Source organism: Camponotus vicinus, unplaced genomic scaffold (assembly GCF_025532165.1).
Source record: "Camponotus vicinus isolate PSW18456_S1 unplaced genomic scaffold, iyCamVici1.0 SCAF_1, whole genome shotgun sequence".
In the NCBI taxonomy this organism is placed as follows: domain Eukaryota; kingdom Metazoa; phylum Arthropoda; class Insecta; order Hymenoptera; family Formicidae; genus Camponotus; species Camponotus vicinus.
The window spans coordinates 30,991,913-31,009,220 of NW_028141945.1; the positions used below are offsets into that span (position 1 = coordinate 30,991,913).

The window sequence follows — 17,308 nt, forward strand, 5'->3', positions numbered from 1 at the left end:
AAAAAATTCAAATTTAATTTAAAAATAAAATTATAATAATATATTGATATTAATACATTAATTTTGTGAACAATTTAATGAAATTTATTGGTCAAATTTCAATATTTTATATACCTTTTTTATATATCTTCCATACACAATTAGAGATTTTTTTAGACATTTGAATGTGTGTTATAACATACCACATAGATTTAAAAAATCAGGAAAGAGATGAACTTTATTATATTTTACATTGGTTCCTTATATATATGTTATAGTTCTATTCAAATACTTATGCGATTATAATTCAAAATAATCACGAAAATCTTATTAAAAAATTATAGCAAGCGATCTAGTGTGTTCTTCTTCACGATTGATGCATATTGTTCCGAGAGAAAAAGAGAGAAAAGAAGAAGCAAATATCAAGTCATTCGATGCACGATTTGGCTCTTTTTTTTGTACTCTATAACAACAACTCATTTATAAAAAGTAATCTGCTTGTGGCTTTTTGCTGGGTATTCCGCGACTTTCTTGGGGCGCTGCTTCGAATATCGTGAAATCTCTTTGCAGGTGCTCATTTAGTTCCAATATTGCAGCAACATTACCACATCTGCAAAATTTTAAAGTTTTTTGAAATTACAAAAAAATTTTTATTCAAAAAATTTAAAAATCTAGATATTTTTTGTGTAATATATATATATATATATATATATATATATATATATACAGGGTGATTCTGAACAGACGTTTGTCTTTAAAAAGATAAATTGTCGAGTCTATTCTAAGACGATTTTCCCTTTACCAAAATTGTCTACGAGGCTTAGTTTTTAAATTATTAAATAAAATAGTTCGCGAATTACGGAACGAGTACAAGAGGTAGACAGGGACGGCGCAACTCACCATCCGATACAGGCGATCATGTGGGGCGCGCGACGCGATCAGCTGATTGCTGCACACGATGAGTGTAACAATCAGTGTGTGTGTGTGTGTGTGTGTGTGGGGTGTATTTATGCACGCGTATCCACACATGCACCGTACTCTCTCTCTCTCTCTCTCTCTCTCTTTCTCCCTCTTTCTCTCACTCTCTCACTCACTCACTCACTCACTTATTCTTACCTTAATAATGAGATTCTTCATACTGCTGATAAATAGCAGTGCCCAGTGTGTTGCACGATAATAATCGTCGTCGACGAGACGTCGTTTCTTCAACACGCAGTCTGACACAAATAAGCGAAGTTTTTTCTTTCATCACTTTCGACACTTTTACAAATTTACTCGCGCACTTAATCACTCACGATTGATAAAAGGAGGAATTTACTAACGGTTACGGTACGAATTTAATAAACGGTTAACGCATTTAATTATTAATTACACACTCGATTAAAGAAACGCGTTAACAGAACGCGATACTTGATGCAAAGCGCGCGACGCGACGACCGACGACAAGCAGGTCAGGTTAGTACTAGCGCGTAATGCTACACGTTTATGTTTGGCAGCGCTAGAGGCGCTAGTACTAACCTGACCTGCTTGTCGTCGGTCGTCGCGTCGCGCGCTTTGCATCGAGTATCGCGTTCTGTTAACGCGTTTCTTTAATCGAGTGTGTAATTAATAATTAAATGCGTTAACCGTTTATTAAATTCGTACCGTAACCGTTGGTAAATTCCTCCTTTTATCGTTCAATCGTGAGTGATTAAGTGCGCGAATAAATTTGTAAAAGTGTCGAAAGTGATGAAAGAAAAAACTTCGCTTATTTGTGTCAGACTGCGTGTTGAAGAAACGACGTCTCGTCGACGACGATTATTATCGTGCAACACACTGGGCACTGCTATTTATCAGCAGTATGAAGAATCTCATTATTAAGGTAAGAATAAGTGAGTGAGTGAGTGAGTGAGAGAGTGAGAGAGAAAGAGGGAGAAAGAGAGAGAGAGAGAAAGAGAGAGAGTACGGTGCATGTGTGGATACGCGTGCATAAATACACCCCACACACACACACACACACACACACACACTGATTGTTACACTCATCGTGTGCAGCAATCAGCTGTTCGCGTCGCGCGCCCCACATGATCGCCTGTATCGGACAGTGAGTTGCGCCGTCCCTGTCTACCTCTTGTACTCGTTCCGTAATTCGCGAACTATTTTATTTAATAATTTAAAAACTAAGCCTCGTAGACAATTTTGGTAAAGGGAAAATCGTCTCAGAATAGACTCGACAATTTATCTTTTTAAAGACAAACGTCTGTTCAGAATCACCCTGTATATATATATATATATATATATATACAGGGTGACCCATTTTAACTTAGGCAGCCAAATAACTCGAAAAATAAGCAAGATAGAGAAAAATGTTTTAGACAAAAGTTGTATGGTTTCGAGGGGGCCATAAGATGGTATCATTGGTTTGACCTTGAAGAGTCATTTGAAGGTCACGTGAAGGTCACTTCAATTTTTTTAAATGGAATACCCTATATATTTTTGTACATTCTTGTAGCTTATTTCGAGAGCTTTCCAAAACACTATAATTAAGTACCTTTCCGTTAAGTACTTTTTGAGTTATGATGCTTGAAATAATTTCTTAATTTTACATAAACCGTAAAATATCTTGTAAAATATTCATTTTTCGATTATCTTACCTTAATACTTTTATGTACAAAATAATGAGAGGAATCAATTGGTGTAAAGAAAACACATAGTTGTTTTTAAGAAAAAATATGGAATTGTTAATTGCAAATTACATATTTTTTCTTCGAAACAACTATGTGTTTTCTTTACACCAATTGATTCCTCTCATTATTTTGTACATAAAACTATTAAGGTAAGGTAATCGAAAAATGAATATTTTACAAGATATTTTACGGTTTATGTAAAATTAAGAAATTATTTCAAGCCTCATAACTCAAAAAGTACTTAACGAAAATGTACTTAATTATAGTGTTTTGGAAAGCTCTCGAGATGAGCTACAAGAATGTACAAAAATATATAGGATGTTCCATTTAAAAAAATTGAAGTGACCTTCACGTGACCTTCAAATGACTCTTCAAGGTCAAACCAATGATACCATCTTATGGCCCCCTTGAAACCATACAACTTTTGTCTAAAACATTTTTCTCTATCTTGCTTATTTTTCGAGTTATTTGGCTGCCTAAGTTAAAATGGTTCACCCTGTATATATATATATATATATATATAATACACACACACACACACACACACACACACACACACACACACACACACACGCACGCACACATATATAATGCATATTGTATATGTATTATATATAAATATATAAAAATATATAAATTATATATAAATAAAAATATGTTAAAGTAGCAAATATAATATACTCTTAATATTGAAGAAATGAAGATAATATTAAAATTAAGTTAAAAAGAAATAAAAAAGAAATAAGGATAAAATTTGAAAGAATGTACATAGAAAAAATATAATTATTATAATGGTGATAAAACCTGAATATATGATGTATGATATTCAAGATGTATGATATAAAAAGATCCATTAAAGAAAAGAATTATGTGTGTAAATATTACATGCCTGTAACAGTAATTTGGTGCAGACCAGACAGTTAATACAGTCTCATTGAAATGCCACTTGTAACCTTCCATCACTAACTGATGTGCTCTACATATCATGTCAATATCATTGGCCGAGTTGAACTGCGCTACTACGTCACTGCCGAAAAGGTAACCGGCGCCGCGTGGTGACACACCCCAGCCTTGAGTATCTTCAGGATCCGACCATAACAAATCACACATTGGCCCATCATGAGGCACCTGCATTGAAAAGTATTTAACTTTAATTAGTTTATAAAATTAGAATTTTTATAAATTTCTTAGAAACAATAAGACATAATTTAGCTTTTGATATTAAAACTTTAATATTAACTTTTATTACAACAAAACAAAAAAGATAATTAGCTTTATATAGTTTGTGTTCTTTGTTATTAAAAGAATTATAATAAATGGAGCTCACTTCTTGTTTTCTATCTATAGTCCGGATTTGGTCCAGCGTCTGAATACTAGGTGATAATCCACCGTGAACGCAAAAAATTTTGCCATCAATGATAGCAGATAATGATAGATAATCAAATATCTCTGTACAATACCGCCACACCGTTATACTGCCATACTTGCGTAAACACTCATCATAAAAACCATAAACCTGTGTTATCTGTCGTGACTCATGATTTCCTCTTATCAATGTAATTCTATCAGGATAGCGAACCTGCAATAGATAAGATATAAATTTGCATACGTTTATGAAAATAATAATCCTTTCTTAAACTCTTTAAAATGATCATATCAGAATTGATTATTTTCAAGTGATTCTTATTAAATATATAAAGAAAATATAGAAAGAAAGTAAATATTGATACTTTATATATTTAAATAAAATAAGAGTAGTTTTGTGTTCTTTTTTATTCACTAGTCAAATGTAAATCAATTTTGTTCAAATGTAAATCAACTTTGTTCAAATGTAAATCAACTTTGTTCAAATGTAAATCAACTTTGTTCAAATGTAAATAACTAATTTTAATAAATATAGATCTTTACATACCTTTAGTGCAAGAAGGAGAAGAAATGTTTCAACACTATAAAAACCTCGGTCCACAAAATCTCCCATAAAAAGGTAATTTGTTTCTGGCACATCTCCACCTACTTTGAATAATTCTTTTAAATCATAAAACTGTCCATGAATATCTCCACAAACCTAAAAAACACATTATATCAATCTTAACAACTCCCAAGCTCCACTTTTGACAATTAAATTATTCTTTATAGAGAATGAGGATAGTTACTGTTACAGGTGAGTCGACACGCTGTACGTTACTCTCCTCGATGAGGATCTCTCGCGCTTTGGCGCACAGGGCTTTGACTTCAGCCTCCTTGATAATTTCACATTTCTTCAGCTGCTCGATTTGCCGATCCAAGTCACTGGATTCGGCCATCGTATGGTTCGAGGATGGGCTGCTTGCGATTTCCCAGCAGAAAACGCAGTGTTGTCAACGATTCCCGCGTATCCGTATCCTTGGGTTCTCAGGGTCTCAATTCGCGTAGTTTTGGAATCACGTACGAATCGTGAAATAACTGTCGGATAAACGGAGATACGAGATAAAGCAAAGTACAGAGACACGATAAGAATTGGCGCACTTCAAGATACTTACGAGCCTATCCAAAAAATCCTGTAAATTGCCCCTTGACTTGAAGTTTCGTCGCCGTAATCAACGCATTTGACGGGCAAACTCGCGGATTTCTCTTAACGCTAAAATATAACGAACGAGATCCAATGGTATGATTCTTGCACCACGATGTGATACTCTCGCTACGCTTGTTCCGAATCAGCTGAACTTGAGCCGTTGGAGTCGTTCGCGGTGCCGACACTGGACACTGGCCGACACCAATCCTGCGTTCAACACAAACGCGGAATTAAAAGTAGACTGATGGCGAGCGGTTGGAGAAACCCCGCAACTGTCGTTCCTCTCTATTTACGCTAAACTTATTTTTTGACAAACACGGCACGTGCTAAATAAACTCTACAAGATACTCGTGCGGCCGCCAATCAACTCCCTTTATTTCTAGGAAGATTGGCTACATAGCGGGAGATGATTGGTCTCTTCCTGGATGACGCTTAATGGGATGCATTGTCTATTGGCCAGTTGAACACGGGACTCTCTGATTGGTCAATCGTGCGGTTTTCATGCTATCGAATAAGTTACCAAAATATTCAGTAATAATTTGTAATTGGATGTTGATAGACCTGCTCGAATAGTCCGTTCAAATTTAAATCGACAAAATTCGTTACTGTACACGTTGTCGTAATGAACTATTTTCTCGTTCTTCGAAGTGTGAATTTATCTCGAAAGATATGAATTTTCCTAATTAAAGTGGTGTAATGTACGATGTAAGATTGGCGATAAAACACAAGAAGTGTTTTTTTTTTGTCATACTAACACGCGAACACCTTTTTTTTAATAAAATAATCTGTAAGTTTATTATGAGTTAAATTGTGAATCTCCTCTGTGATCGTAGTTTGTCAAAGGATTATGTAGTAAAATGAGCCCATCTTATTCTGCGTCACAATCTAAACCGAGTATGGAGCCTCATTATGTTATGTTACTTGCCCCATTTCAACCAGCAACAAGGATTGAACTAGAGACTAACGTAAACACGAGTGCAGAGTGTTATTTAGACATAAAAAATGCCGGTGACAAAACATTAAATGTAAGGGCATATACTTTTCCTGATTGGAGAGAAATTAAAGACCTTTTGCATGACACAAATAATTTTGCAGATAAATTTTTTGATGCACAGATATTCTTATAAGTATTTTTATTTTTATATGTTTTAATAATTTTATTTCAGGTAACTATAACAAAAGTACCAGCTGCAGAACGTCAGATTACTCTCAGTTTGTCTGAATTAGAAGTTCAAGGAAAAAGTAATGGCACAATATGTATCAAGTGGTCCCCAAAAGAAGCAGGAAGCTGGCGAGATGTATTGCAACTTACAGATAATAGGCGAATTAAATATGATATTGTTATAGCAACAACTGCTAGAGATAATAAGAAAAGCTATAAAACAAAGAAGAAATTGCCAAAATCATCTTCATCATTAATGAAGACATCAAATATCTCTATATCAACAAGCAGACAATTCTATCAAAACAATACATTAAAAATTCCAACTATTAGCCAACCTTTGATTCCCAATCTTGATACACAAACAAAAGAATATAAATTAAGACATTTAAATGATTTAAACAAAGAGAATATCTTTAATAAATGTAGTGAATCAGAGGCTTCTTATGCGATACGAGAAAATGAAAATAGAATCAATGGAACTTATAATCATGATGAGCCAGATAATATCATGTTTGAGCAAAACATGAATATGTGGGACAACGGAAGTATTCTGCCACAAGTGTTTTCTACAAACGAACCACAGGACATACGTAGAGTTACTTACATCAAGGAAAAAAGATCTAATAATATATTGTATGAGCGCAATGGAATTATTAAAAATACAACCTGTGACAATGACAATGTCCATTCTGAGATTTCGGTATTGCTAAATAAATTTACATTCACACCTGCAGACATTATTTCGAGTTCTCCAGAAGCAGTGAAAGAAGAATTGACAGAATCCACAAGTTTCTCGCAGAGCTCAAATAAGCATAGAACCTTCAATATCAGTCAGAATCATTTATTTGAAACATCTGCAACTCATGATACAAAAACTCTCAAAGTATCATCGCAATCAGCATGCTTGCACAATTTGTCACCGATTAAGTCTAGTGGATGTTCTCTCATGACTGATATTAAGGATTTAATTGCATCGTCGCCGATTGCTCAACATTATGATGTTCCAAAAGATTCCAATGAATTCTTGGAACATGATAGAAAGATAAAGATAGAGCCGAATGTCCAAATGTCGCCGATTGCTCAACATGTGCCAAAAGATTCCAGCGAATGCTTGAAGCATAAGATAGAGCCGAGCATTCAAATAATCAATCGCGAATATTTCAGTTTTGAGATTATTTCCAAGAATGATGTAGCTAAAAAGATAGGGGACATGTACATTGAGATTTCTCCACCGAAAAAGCACTCTAAAATAGTATCTCAGTACCATAGTATATCAGTACCAAAACTAAGTGGCACAAGAACTGGTAGAATCACAAAGAACAAAACTTTGTGCGAAGGAAACACAAAAAAGTTACAACTAAATATACCTGTTGCAAGTAAGTCCTCTTTCTTTTAAGGAAAATGTTTTATGTGTTAAATGTTTTTCAATTTTAATCTATGCATTATGATTACAGAAAGAAATACAAAAAATGTAGCTGCTATCAAAGTAAACAAGCAGTCTCTCATTGGCTTGAATAAGACAAAATGGCATACTTCTTCATTTATTAGAGAATCAAGCTACAGAATACAAAATAAAGAAGAATCTTTTATCTATGAAACATTTGAATTAGATCCTTTTGCGCCATCAACAACAGAGGATCCATTTCTTAAAAAGTTAGTTAAGTTACATCCCCTAGTATAGTACATTACTATTTACATTAATATTTATATTCATATTACATTAATATTATGAATTCTAAATCTAATTTATATTAAAATATATATATATATATATATATATATATATACACATATATACATATATGATTTAAATTTTTATACATAATTTTCTTTTGTCTCATTACATTTTAACAAAAGTTTCAAGTTTTTATATTTGTAAAATATACTGCAAATTAATAATATTTGTTAATGTAAATTAATTAAATCTATAATTTTAGTTTGAAAAATTAATTATTCTAATGATTGTTTAAACATGTTGCTTATCCTATTATAACAGCATAGTACATTATGATGAGCAATGGCTATTGCAGCAAGAATTGGCATTTACAAAATGGTTAAATACTCTGCTATCTTCGCCAGAGGATTTATCTGTCGACATTGAAACTGTTGTAACAGATATTGGCAAAGTGTGGCAATCATGCAAAGCGCAAAAAACCACTATACTTGCTGAAACTAAAGAGGCTGTCTCTGCAAGGTGCATATTTTATTAATATTTAACGCAAGCATAGGAAAGTTTATTTTAAAATATTATGAAAAATTTGAAAGAAGTTTATCTTAATGTTTAACTTTAATGATTTATTTTCAGATATCACACCAGTACTAGATTAAACACTCTACGGAAAGCTGCAAGTGCTATGTTCAACAACAATGAAATCACACAAGTTCTTTCTCGAATCAACATGTATATTATTAAAGGAGCTTTATGCGTCAGATCGGATCGTAATTTACATCGTGATATTGGTTTGTTAATTAAATAATCTTTTCCTTATGTACTCACATACATCAATTGGAGATTTTCATCTTCCATTCAAGTGTAGCTTTCTTTATTTTAAGCTTTTTTTATTTTAAAATTTTTTAAATAGAGGAATCGATAAGTCTTACATCTTTTCAATGCAAAAAAAAACGTCTAATGATTTGATAATAGGCTTGCAGAAACTCATATTGGCTTTATTCCTGAATTACAATCCTCTATGGCTGCGTATCGGCTTGGAAACTGTCTACAATGAGAGTATCCCGCTTCGTTCGAACAATGATATTGTTGGTCTGACTCGCTTTTTATTAACGAGATTCTTCTCGGATCCGCAACTAATTAAGATGCCTGGTTACCACATGACCGATCCGAGCTCAAAGATCGTCACAAAGTTGAATCAATTTATCCTGAAAAAGTTCTTATATCTAATATATTTTTTGGATTATGCGAAGCAACACAAATTGATCGGTCACGATCCATGCCTATTTCACAAACGCGCCCAGCATAAAGAGAGTCGCGAGATCTTGCTGAGTTTCTCGCGCGAACTTCTGAGCGGCATCGGTGATGTGACAAAAGTATTGCGCGGTCATAACTATATACTTACCCATCGGCAAACCTACATTGAGGAATATAATTATGCGGTGACGGATATACGAGGTGATCTGCGCGATGGCGTGCGATTATGCCGCATCATGGAGCTTATCACCGGTGTTAGAGAACTGACCCAACGATGCCGCGTGCCGGCGATATCACGTTTGCAGAAGGTGTATAACGTGGACATGGCATTAAACGCCTTATCCCAAGCCGGTTACATTCTTGAAGGCGACATAGATGCGAAAAGCATCGCCGATGGTCATTGTGAGAAAACTCTGTCGCTTCTATGGCAAATTATTCACAAATACCAGGCGCCGCGATTTGCTCGGGCTGCTCGCATGGTCCAGAGATGGTGGCGAGCGCAACTTTGGTACATTTGCGTGAGAAACTTTTTACGCGCACGCAGAAATCTTGCCGCGATCGTAATCCAACGTGCATGGAGATACAAGATGACGCCATCCTTCCGCGAAACTATCTGTGATTTAGAAGAACGCAAGTGGTACTTGCAAGTCAGAAGAGCCACGATATGTCTTCAGAAATGGTGGAGGCATGTACGAGAAACCAGAAAGGAGAAGCTGCAAGAGTTGAAGAATAGACGCGAAGCGGTAATCCGATTACAGAGGAGATGGAGAGCCGTGTTGTTGATGAGGACGCAGCGAGATCAGTATCTTAATCTCAGGAACGCCGCATTGATGATACAAACGCGGTGGAGAGCAATGCAGGCAATGAAATTACAGCGTTCCAAGTATCTCGCGTATAGAGATGCCACCGTAAGAATACAATATTTCTGGAGATCCGTGAAGCTGGCGCGGAAACAGCGCGAATGGTTTCTTCACAGAAGAGAGAGCGCTCGTATTATTCAAATTTGGTGGAGACGATGTTTATTAGCGCGAAAAGCGCGAAATGACTTTCTACGAACAAGAACTGCTGTGCGAGACATCGAGAGATGGTGGATAAGTGTGCTCGACAGAAAGAAGTTCCTCCTGCATCGAGTGAGCGCTATTCTTATTCAAAGAACATGGAGAAAGTATCAAACATGCAAGCAAGAAGTCGCCTGTTTGAAGATACAAACATGGTGGAAGATGACAATGTGTTCCCGTAAATATAAGCTTCAAAACTCTTGTTGTATAAAGTTGCAACGCTGGTGGCGCGGAATCAATCTTACAAGACATCAACGCATACAATTCCTGCAATTACGGAAAGCAGCATTGATTGTGCAAAAGAATCGGCGGGCAAAAGTACCCAGGAGACATTATCTGAAGCAACGACGGGCAGTTTTGCTGATACAATCGTGGTATCGTTGTATTAATTCAGCGAAGCTTATTCGACAACATTACCTGAAGATGAGAAACTCCGCGATACGAATAGAGAGTTGGTGGCGCAATGTTACAGTAGCTCGCCAGGAACGTAAAAAATATCTGCAACTTCGCAAGGCTACCATTCTTCTGCAGACTCATTGGCGTCGGCGTGTCCTAGTTCGTACAGATCGGCAGCGATATTTAACAAAAAAGAAGTCATGCGTCACTTTGCAATCCTGGTGGCGAATGATTAAAGAGAGGAGCAAATATAAACGATACAAAATGTGCGTGTTGAAAATACAAAGAAGATGGCGTGCGGTAAGAGTCGCTCGTGCCGTGAAGAAAGAGTATTTGCTCACTCGAGCGGCCATCATCTTGCAAGCACGTTGGAGAGGTTTAGCGACGAGAAGATGGTTCGTCGCTTCGCGCCGGGCTGCGATAGTCATTCAATCGTACTACAGAATGAAAATCGAAGCACGAAAATACAAGACTATCAAGTATGCCACGTTGATTATTCAGACCTATTGGCGAGCCTACATCATAGGCAAACACCAGAGACTGCGTTACTTGTCTCTACATCGCACAGCTATCATGCTGCAGCGTCGTTATAGGCAGAGAAAAATCGAAAACGAAGCGTTTTATCGACAGCGACAAGAGGACATCGCCATGAAGATTCGAAACGAGTGCGGAGAAGCTATGCAGGATATTCAGAACGTTCCCACAGAGCTTGCGATCCCAGACAGCGACTACTGGAAAGAAACAATCAACAATTTACGTAACTGTAACAATGTTGGGACGTTAGTCGTTTCTTTGGCTCTCTTAGGTAAATAAGATTTGAGGAATCTCTTATTTAGAGAATAATACGATATAATGTGATAGATATTTTCTGCTAATAATTTTTCAGAAAAATAAAGAAAAGAGTTTGCGCGATAAGATAAATCTTTGAAATCATTTCGGAAATTCTAATTATAAATCCAAAATCAATTTAAAATTCTAGCTTCATTATACTTATGTTGTATTGTTTCTTTAAGTAATTTGATGAATTTGATACAAATTGATAAAAATGATACGTGAATAATTTATGTTCATCACAGATGCTATAACGAAATTATCACCGACCGTTTGCATCATCCTATGCGAACTGAATCTGACCGATGACATATACAATGCAATAGCGCAGAACAACAGATCACTGCCATGGATGATGGTCTGTTTGCGGGCGTGCAGCATCTTGATCACTCTGACGAAGCATGACTACACAAGAAAATATACCACCAAAGTGAGTTTGAAAATCAGTAATATATCTTTCTTGCTATATTTATTGCGTTATTTAAAAAAACTTAATTATATATTAGAGTAAGTATGCATTGGCGTTAGTGAAGCTTCTGAATGGATCATTGAAAAACAAGGAGGTATTCCTACATTGTGCCACACTAATATGGCTGCTTAGCCAAAATGAAGATTATTTAAAGGTAAATTTTTGCTAAATTAAACTGAAGTAATTCCTTTCATTTTATATCATTAATATTATTGTATTCTTAAATTTTGTAACTTTGCAGATTTTTTAACTCTTAATAATTGCCATTATACTGTTATTTTTATGATCACACACACACACACATCTTTAGATATTTAATTTTTTTCCCCAATATATCATTTTTCAATGTTTTTTAGGCCATGATGACATGTCCTCAAATAAAATGGTGGATGAAAAATATCCAACAAAAGGTTTTGAAAGATGATATAGTGACAAAACTTCAAAAATCAAAAGATATAGAGAAACTATATCCCAGTTGTGAGTCTAGAGACAATACGCAGGAACGACGCTTATTCACTGATATGAGTTTCGCCGTTGCAGCTATTGTTAAAAGAATTTAAATGATATTAATTCATAAAAAAGGTTGGTAAAATAATTTGTTAAATTAAAATCAAATATAGAGAGAGATTTTATATTGTAATATCCATGATATCGTTTTAAATGTTGACTGATTCTTATTAGATTCAAATCACAAAAATATTAAAAGGCTCTGAAAATCTAAAGAAATAATATTTGAAACAATTATTTCAAAAGTTGCTTTCCCTTTATATATATAATAAAAAAATTCAATTAATTTTTAATTACAGTAAAACCACTTAAACATAAATCTCGCAATTAAAATCGCAAAAATAAAGACAATCAAGTTTTCTTTCTGCTTTAATAACCGATTAAAAACGTGGTAGAACGATGACAACTTGATCTGTATATGATACAATAAGAGATAAATGTAATCTTTATTTACAGTGCTACTCACAAATAAAATTAATAATAATATAATAATTATAATAATTATAATAATAATAATAATAATAATAATAATAATAATAATAATAATAATAATGCCGAGATGATGATGACGATGATAATGATAGTAATAACGGTGAAAATGACAATGATGTGATGATGATAAATTATAACTGCCTATATAATAGTGATAAAATCGTAATTAGCAACAGCAGCAGTAGACTCGATAGTAATAATGAGTGTAGTGATAGTTAATCGTAGCAGTAGCAATAATTGTATTTCCTTGACTTAATTATCATGTACAGACTTAAGTTCTTTGATCTGCTTAATCAGATACGCCTTCTCGTCATTGAACTGTTCGTCTTCGGAACGATCCGTGTGGAAGCGCGTCAGGAACTCGATTAGCTTCTCCTGATTGCGGAGCAATATGTCCAGAATGGGTTTCGGTTTGTTGGGATTTGCTACAAATACCTGGATACAATGGAACCATCAATAAATTTCTTATTCCATCCTGTTTAGATAAGATAGTTTCTTTTCTATTTATTGGAACAATTATAGAAACTTGAGAAGAAAGATTAATTTTCTTATTCTGTGATGTATTACATTGAGAAGTTCAAGAAGAACACAAATACTTAATCAAGAATTGATGATTTAATTTAATATCAATTTAAAATTAAATAAAAATTTGAATTTGACTGTATCAAATAGTATTATACCTTGAAGACGTGGAAAGCCTCAAACTGTATATTGCGAGATTTCTCCTTTAGCATATTCATCATTAACTTCAAATTATCTGGATTCGATATATATCGTGTCATGACCTGCAACATAGTAAGAAAATCAATTTCAAAGCCAATCTTATAACATTTAAATTAAATAATTCGAAAGTGTTGCCAAATATTTTCTTTTATTATATGCTATTGTTTAGAGTTATATTGCACAGTATTTTTAATTGATTGAATAATTTGACTATTAAATAATTTAACTATTCTATTATTCCATTAATAATAATTTTGATTGAATGTAACTGTAATTTTATTTTAGAGAATGTTTGTTTATGTAAATTATTACTGTAATTTGTAAAATGTTCCAATCTCCATTATTGATTTTATGTATGTGAATTACAAGGAATGTTGGAATGTATCTTTTAAACATAAATCTATTGTCAATATCTATGAAAGCAAATATATTATCTTGGTTGTATTTTAATTGGTTGTAAATGCAGAAATTATTAAATTTATTATTAAAAATATATTTAAAGATTTCTTTAATACTTACTGTAAAATTGTGTCTATCGAGTAATAGCTCGCCCAATAACTTTAAACTTTGTCGTCGTGTTACATAATTTTCTGAATTGAGTAACCTTTGATAATGTGAGAAAACTTTATCGTAATGTATCTCTAAAAATTCAGCGCTGAGTATTTTGTGCCTTGTAAGTAATTCCTGGATAAACAATCACAAATCATTTGATTACAAGAAAAAAATAGTAACATATTCCAAAGACACATTTAATTAAATATTATTAATTTTATATTATTTATATTATATTATTATTTATTTATATTATATTATTTATTTTATATTACTAATTAATTAAATTTAGTAAAAAAAAAAAAAGAGGACAAATAATATTAAAATATTTCTCAAATATACATTATTTTATATGCTTCCTGTCTCATGTTGTAGAGTATAACGACGTACTTTAAACGTAGAGAAAGCATCAGACGCGATATCAAACGTAGACACTTCGACGTATCTGAAGAAGTTGTAAAAATCATCCGAATAGATCATAATTTTTGCCAACGCCTCATATCTCGCGCATTCTCGCAACATTGTGCCACAATTGAGTGCGATGTCTTGGTGTTCGTAGCTACAAAACAGTTTATTCATTAGCAGATATGTAATGCCATTATATTCTACCAATGTTCAAAGAAAACGGACTTACCCAGACATAAGTGTAAAAAGAATTTCAGGTTTAGTACATATGTATTCTACCGTGGGTGACCTAGTTCCAATCTGCCTCCGCAGAATGTTATTGAAGACCTGCGCAACGTCCTTTTTTCCCTAATCAGGAAAATAAGAGAGATAAGAGTTGTAATATTCATTAACAATTCATGAATCTTGTAAAAAAAATATAAACATTATTTTATTAAATATTTAATATATCGATAATACACAACATTAGTTATTTAATCTTACTTTGACAAAATTTTTTCTTATCTATGAAATATTTTAAAATTGCACAAATATTGTGATATTTTAATAATAATCTTATCTTTGCCATAAAAAATCATTCTTGTATAACTTTTTTATTGAGTCGTTTTACATGTAAGAGCGTACCTCGAAGTCGATGCGACTCAGGTTTTGCACAAGCAGAAGCAGCAGATTGCTGTTGTACAACTCTTGCGCCAACTGTGCCACCACAATGTCCGCCTGGGGTTCCGTCTCAGCCGTGCCGTATAGCATGTTTTTAATGTGTACAAGATTCTTGCTCACATCTTCTTGCGCCTAAAAGGGGATGTATTTCATCGTAGAAACCGACGTGTATCCGCAACAACGTACCTTCTCTACCTTCTTGTCGCCACGTTCCAACGCGTTTACCGCCTCCTTGAGAGCCTTTACCACCTCCGCTGGACTCTTCTGGGACTTTCCAAACAGAGGCATGTTTTCTTACAATGTATGCAGCTTATGAAACATCCAAAAAGATAGAAATTCCTTATCACTCTTCATTGCTGAGAAACATCCTTAAGAAATGTTTACATTATGCGACGAACACCTTGGTAACATCAATTGCTAAATAAATATATTTTAAATGTGACATTCTTAATCGTATTGTAATTTGTAGATTTGCATCAGTTATGTTAGAAGATAGATGATATAATAGATTTAGAACATACATTGCTATAGAATTGTATGCAAAATATGTATGTTATTTAGGATACAATTAGGATAAATCACTTCTATCGCTATTCATAAATGTATCATGAGAAGCAGAATGAAGTTACATCGTGAACTTGAGAAAATTTGAATTTCACAAAACTGGAGTATCGAATACACAACTGCACAATGAAGAACGAATGGCTGAACCAAACACTGACAACTCCTCTGCATGACATTACATGAGACAAATTGTATCGTTTACCTTTGAGATTTTTATAAATTCCGACTACGTCAGAGTTATACGTACTCGTATAACGGCTACGACACAGTGCACCCTCGACATCATCGGTGCTCGCGACGATCGCGATATCGGTCATTCAATTTCTCGTCTCGATCTCACGACAACCAAGTCACAACGAATAACACTGTCACGCGAGAAACGCGAAGCGAATCTCGAGAGAGAGGAAAAGTCGTCCGTCCTAACCTCAAAGAGCGACGATCGAGCTCGTCGTCGAATCACCTGACCGAATCAGATGAGAGCGAGAGAGAAGGAGAGAGGGGGAGGAGGATCATCGTGATCCTAGAAGATTGAGAATGCGCCTCGAGACGCGACGCGAGGATCGCGATCGATGACGTGCGATCGATGATCGACGAGAGTGGGAGCACGTATGTACAATTTCGCAGATTCTAACCTAAAAAAAAATCTCACCATGCAAAGAGGAGATCCGAGAGGTGTTCGGGGCGTCTCGTTCGCAATTCGAACGTGCGCTTACAAACACGCTTGTGCGATCTCCTCGGCGTTGAATGTACGTGTCACGTATGCAGGTGTCACATCAGAAATCTCTCGCGCATACACACGTCTGTGTCTATGACGGCGAATCCTACTCGCGATTTTCGTATTTTCGCTGCTTTGACGCGGCAGCGCTACGTATCACGCGCGTATACGTATGTATATGCGTCTCGTACGGAATGAGTCACGTCACGAGCAACCGTCACGTCACGGCGACCGTCAAATGCTCGACCGCCACAGGAGCGCGAGCGAGTCGCTTCGGCTTGTCGAGCTCGTCGACGCGGCCGATCGTTCCTTCAATAGTGCATAAGTGAGGTAAAACGATCCGCACAGGCTGCTCCAGGGAGGCTGCTCCAGGGAGACCGCTCGATTTCTGGCTCACCCTGTAATATGCGATACGACGACCGCATACGTGTTTCACGGCGCAGTTCCGAATCGCGGCAGGGTCGCCAATCTGTCAAATTGTAGGGAAAAATTGTCTAGATACATCGGACAATGGCTACTTGAGAATTTGAAATGTGAATTCCGTCGATTGGTAGAAAATTGTTGTATAATTCTTTCTCATATATCAAATGATAAAAAAATAATAATTCTATCTCTAATATTAACAGAAATACTGCTGGTATTATTTCAC

At 35.0% G+C, this 17,308-nt stretch overlaps 3 protein-coding genes across 6 annotated transcripts; 1 reads left to right on the plus strand and 2 right to left on the minus strand.

Annotated features, from left to right (window-relative positions):
• Window positions 1-190: 190 nt before the first annotated feature.
• On the minus strand, window positions 191-5,501 carry Pp4-19c (protein phosphatase 19C). Its single transcript, XM_083079221.1, has 6 exons — window positions 5,165-5,501; window positions 4,799-5,087; window positions 4,558-4,710; window positions 3,973-4,224; window positions 3,535-3,773; window positions 191-589 (listed from the first exon to the last, which is right to left on the minus strand). Exons 2-6 carry the CDS (start codon window positions 4,946-4,948, stop codon window positions 460-462), a joined length of 924 nt encoding a protein of 307 aa, XP_082935347.1. The 5' UTR covers window positions 4,949-5,087; window positions 5,165-5,501; the 3' UTR covers window positions 191-459.
• A 285-nt stretch (window positions 5,502-5,786) lies between these two features.
• On the plus strand, window positions 5,787-12,767 carry LOC145959954 (uncharacterized). Its single transcript, XM_083079162.1, has 10 exons — window positions 5,787-5,901; window positions 6,030-6,221; window positions 6,363-7,737; window positions 7,816-8,014; window positions 8,358-8,555; window positions 8,667-8,821; window positions 9,006-11,546; window positions 11,818-12,002; window positions 12,079-12,195; window positions 12,398-12,767. The coding sequence occupies exons 1-10, from the start codon at window positions 5,893-5,895 to the stop codon at window positions 12,599-12,601; spliced, it is 5,175 nt and encodes a 1,724-aa protein (XP_082935288.1). The 5' UTR covers window positions 5,787-5,892; the 3' UTR covers window positions 12,602-12,767.
• A 208-nt stretch (window positions 12,768-12,975) lies between these two features.
• Window positions 12,976-17,125, minus strand: Mo25 (calcium binding protein Mo25). 4 transcript variants are annotated; one of them, XM_083079202.1, is made up of 8 exons: window positions 16,594-17,125; window positions 15,576-15,689; window positions 15,345-15,512; window positions 14,950-15,068; window positions 14,706-14,874; window positions 14,283-14,447; window positions 13,721-13,825; window positions 12,976-13,475 (listed from the first exon to the last, which is right to left on the minus strand). In XM_083079202.1, the coding sequence occupies exons 2-8, from the start codon at window positions 15,666-15,668 to the stop codon at window positions 13,293-13,295; spliced, it is 1,002 nt and encodes a 333-aa protein (XP_082935328.1). In that variant the 5' UTR covers window positions 15,669-15,689; window positions 16,594-17,125; the 3' UTR covers window positions 12,976-13,292. The 4 variants fall into 4 exon arrangements, with proteins under 4 accessions (XP_082935328.1, XP_082935311.1, XP_082935320.1 ...); XM_083079185.1 differs by having other exon boundaries at window positions 15,567-15,689; window positions 16,594-17,124; XM_083079194.1 differs by lacking the exon at window positions 16,594-17,125 and adding an exon at window positions 16,147-16,587 and having other exon boundaries at window positions 15,567-15,689.
• Window positions 17,126-17,308: the final 183 nt, after the last annotated feature.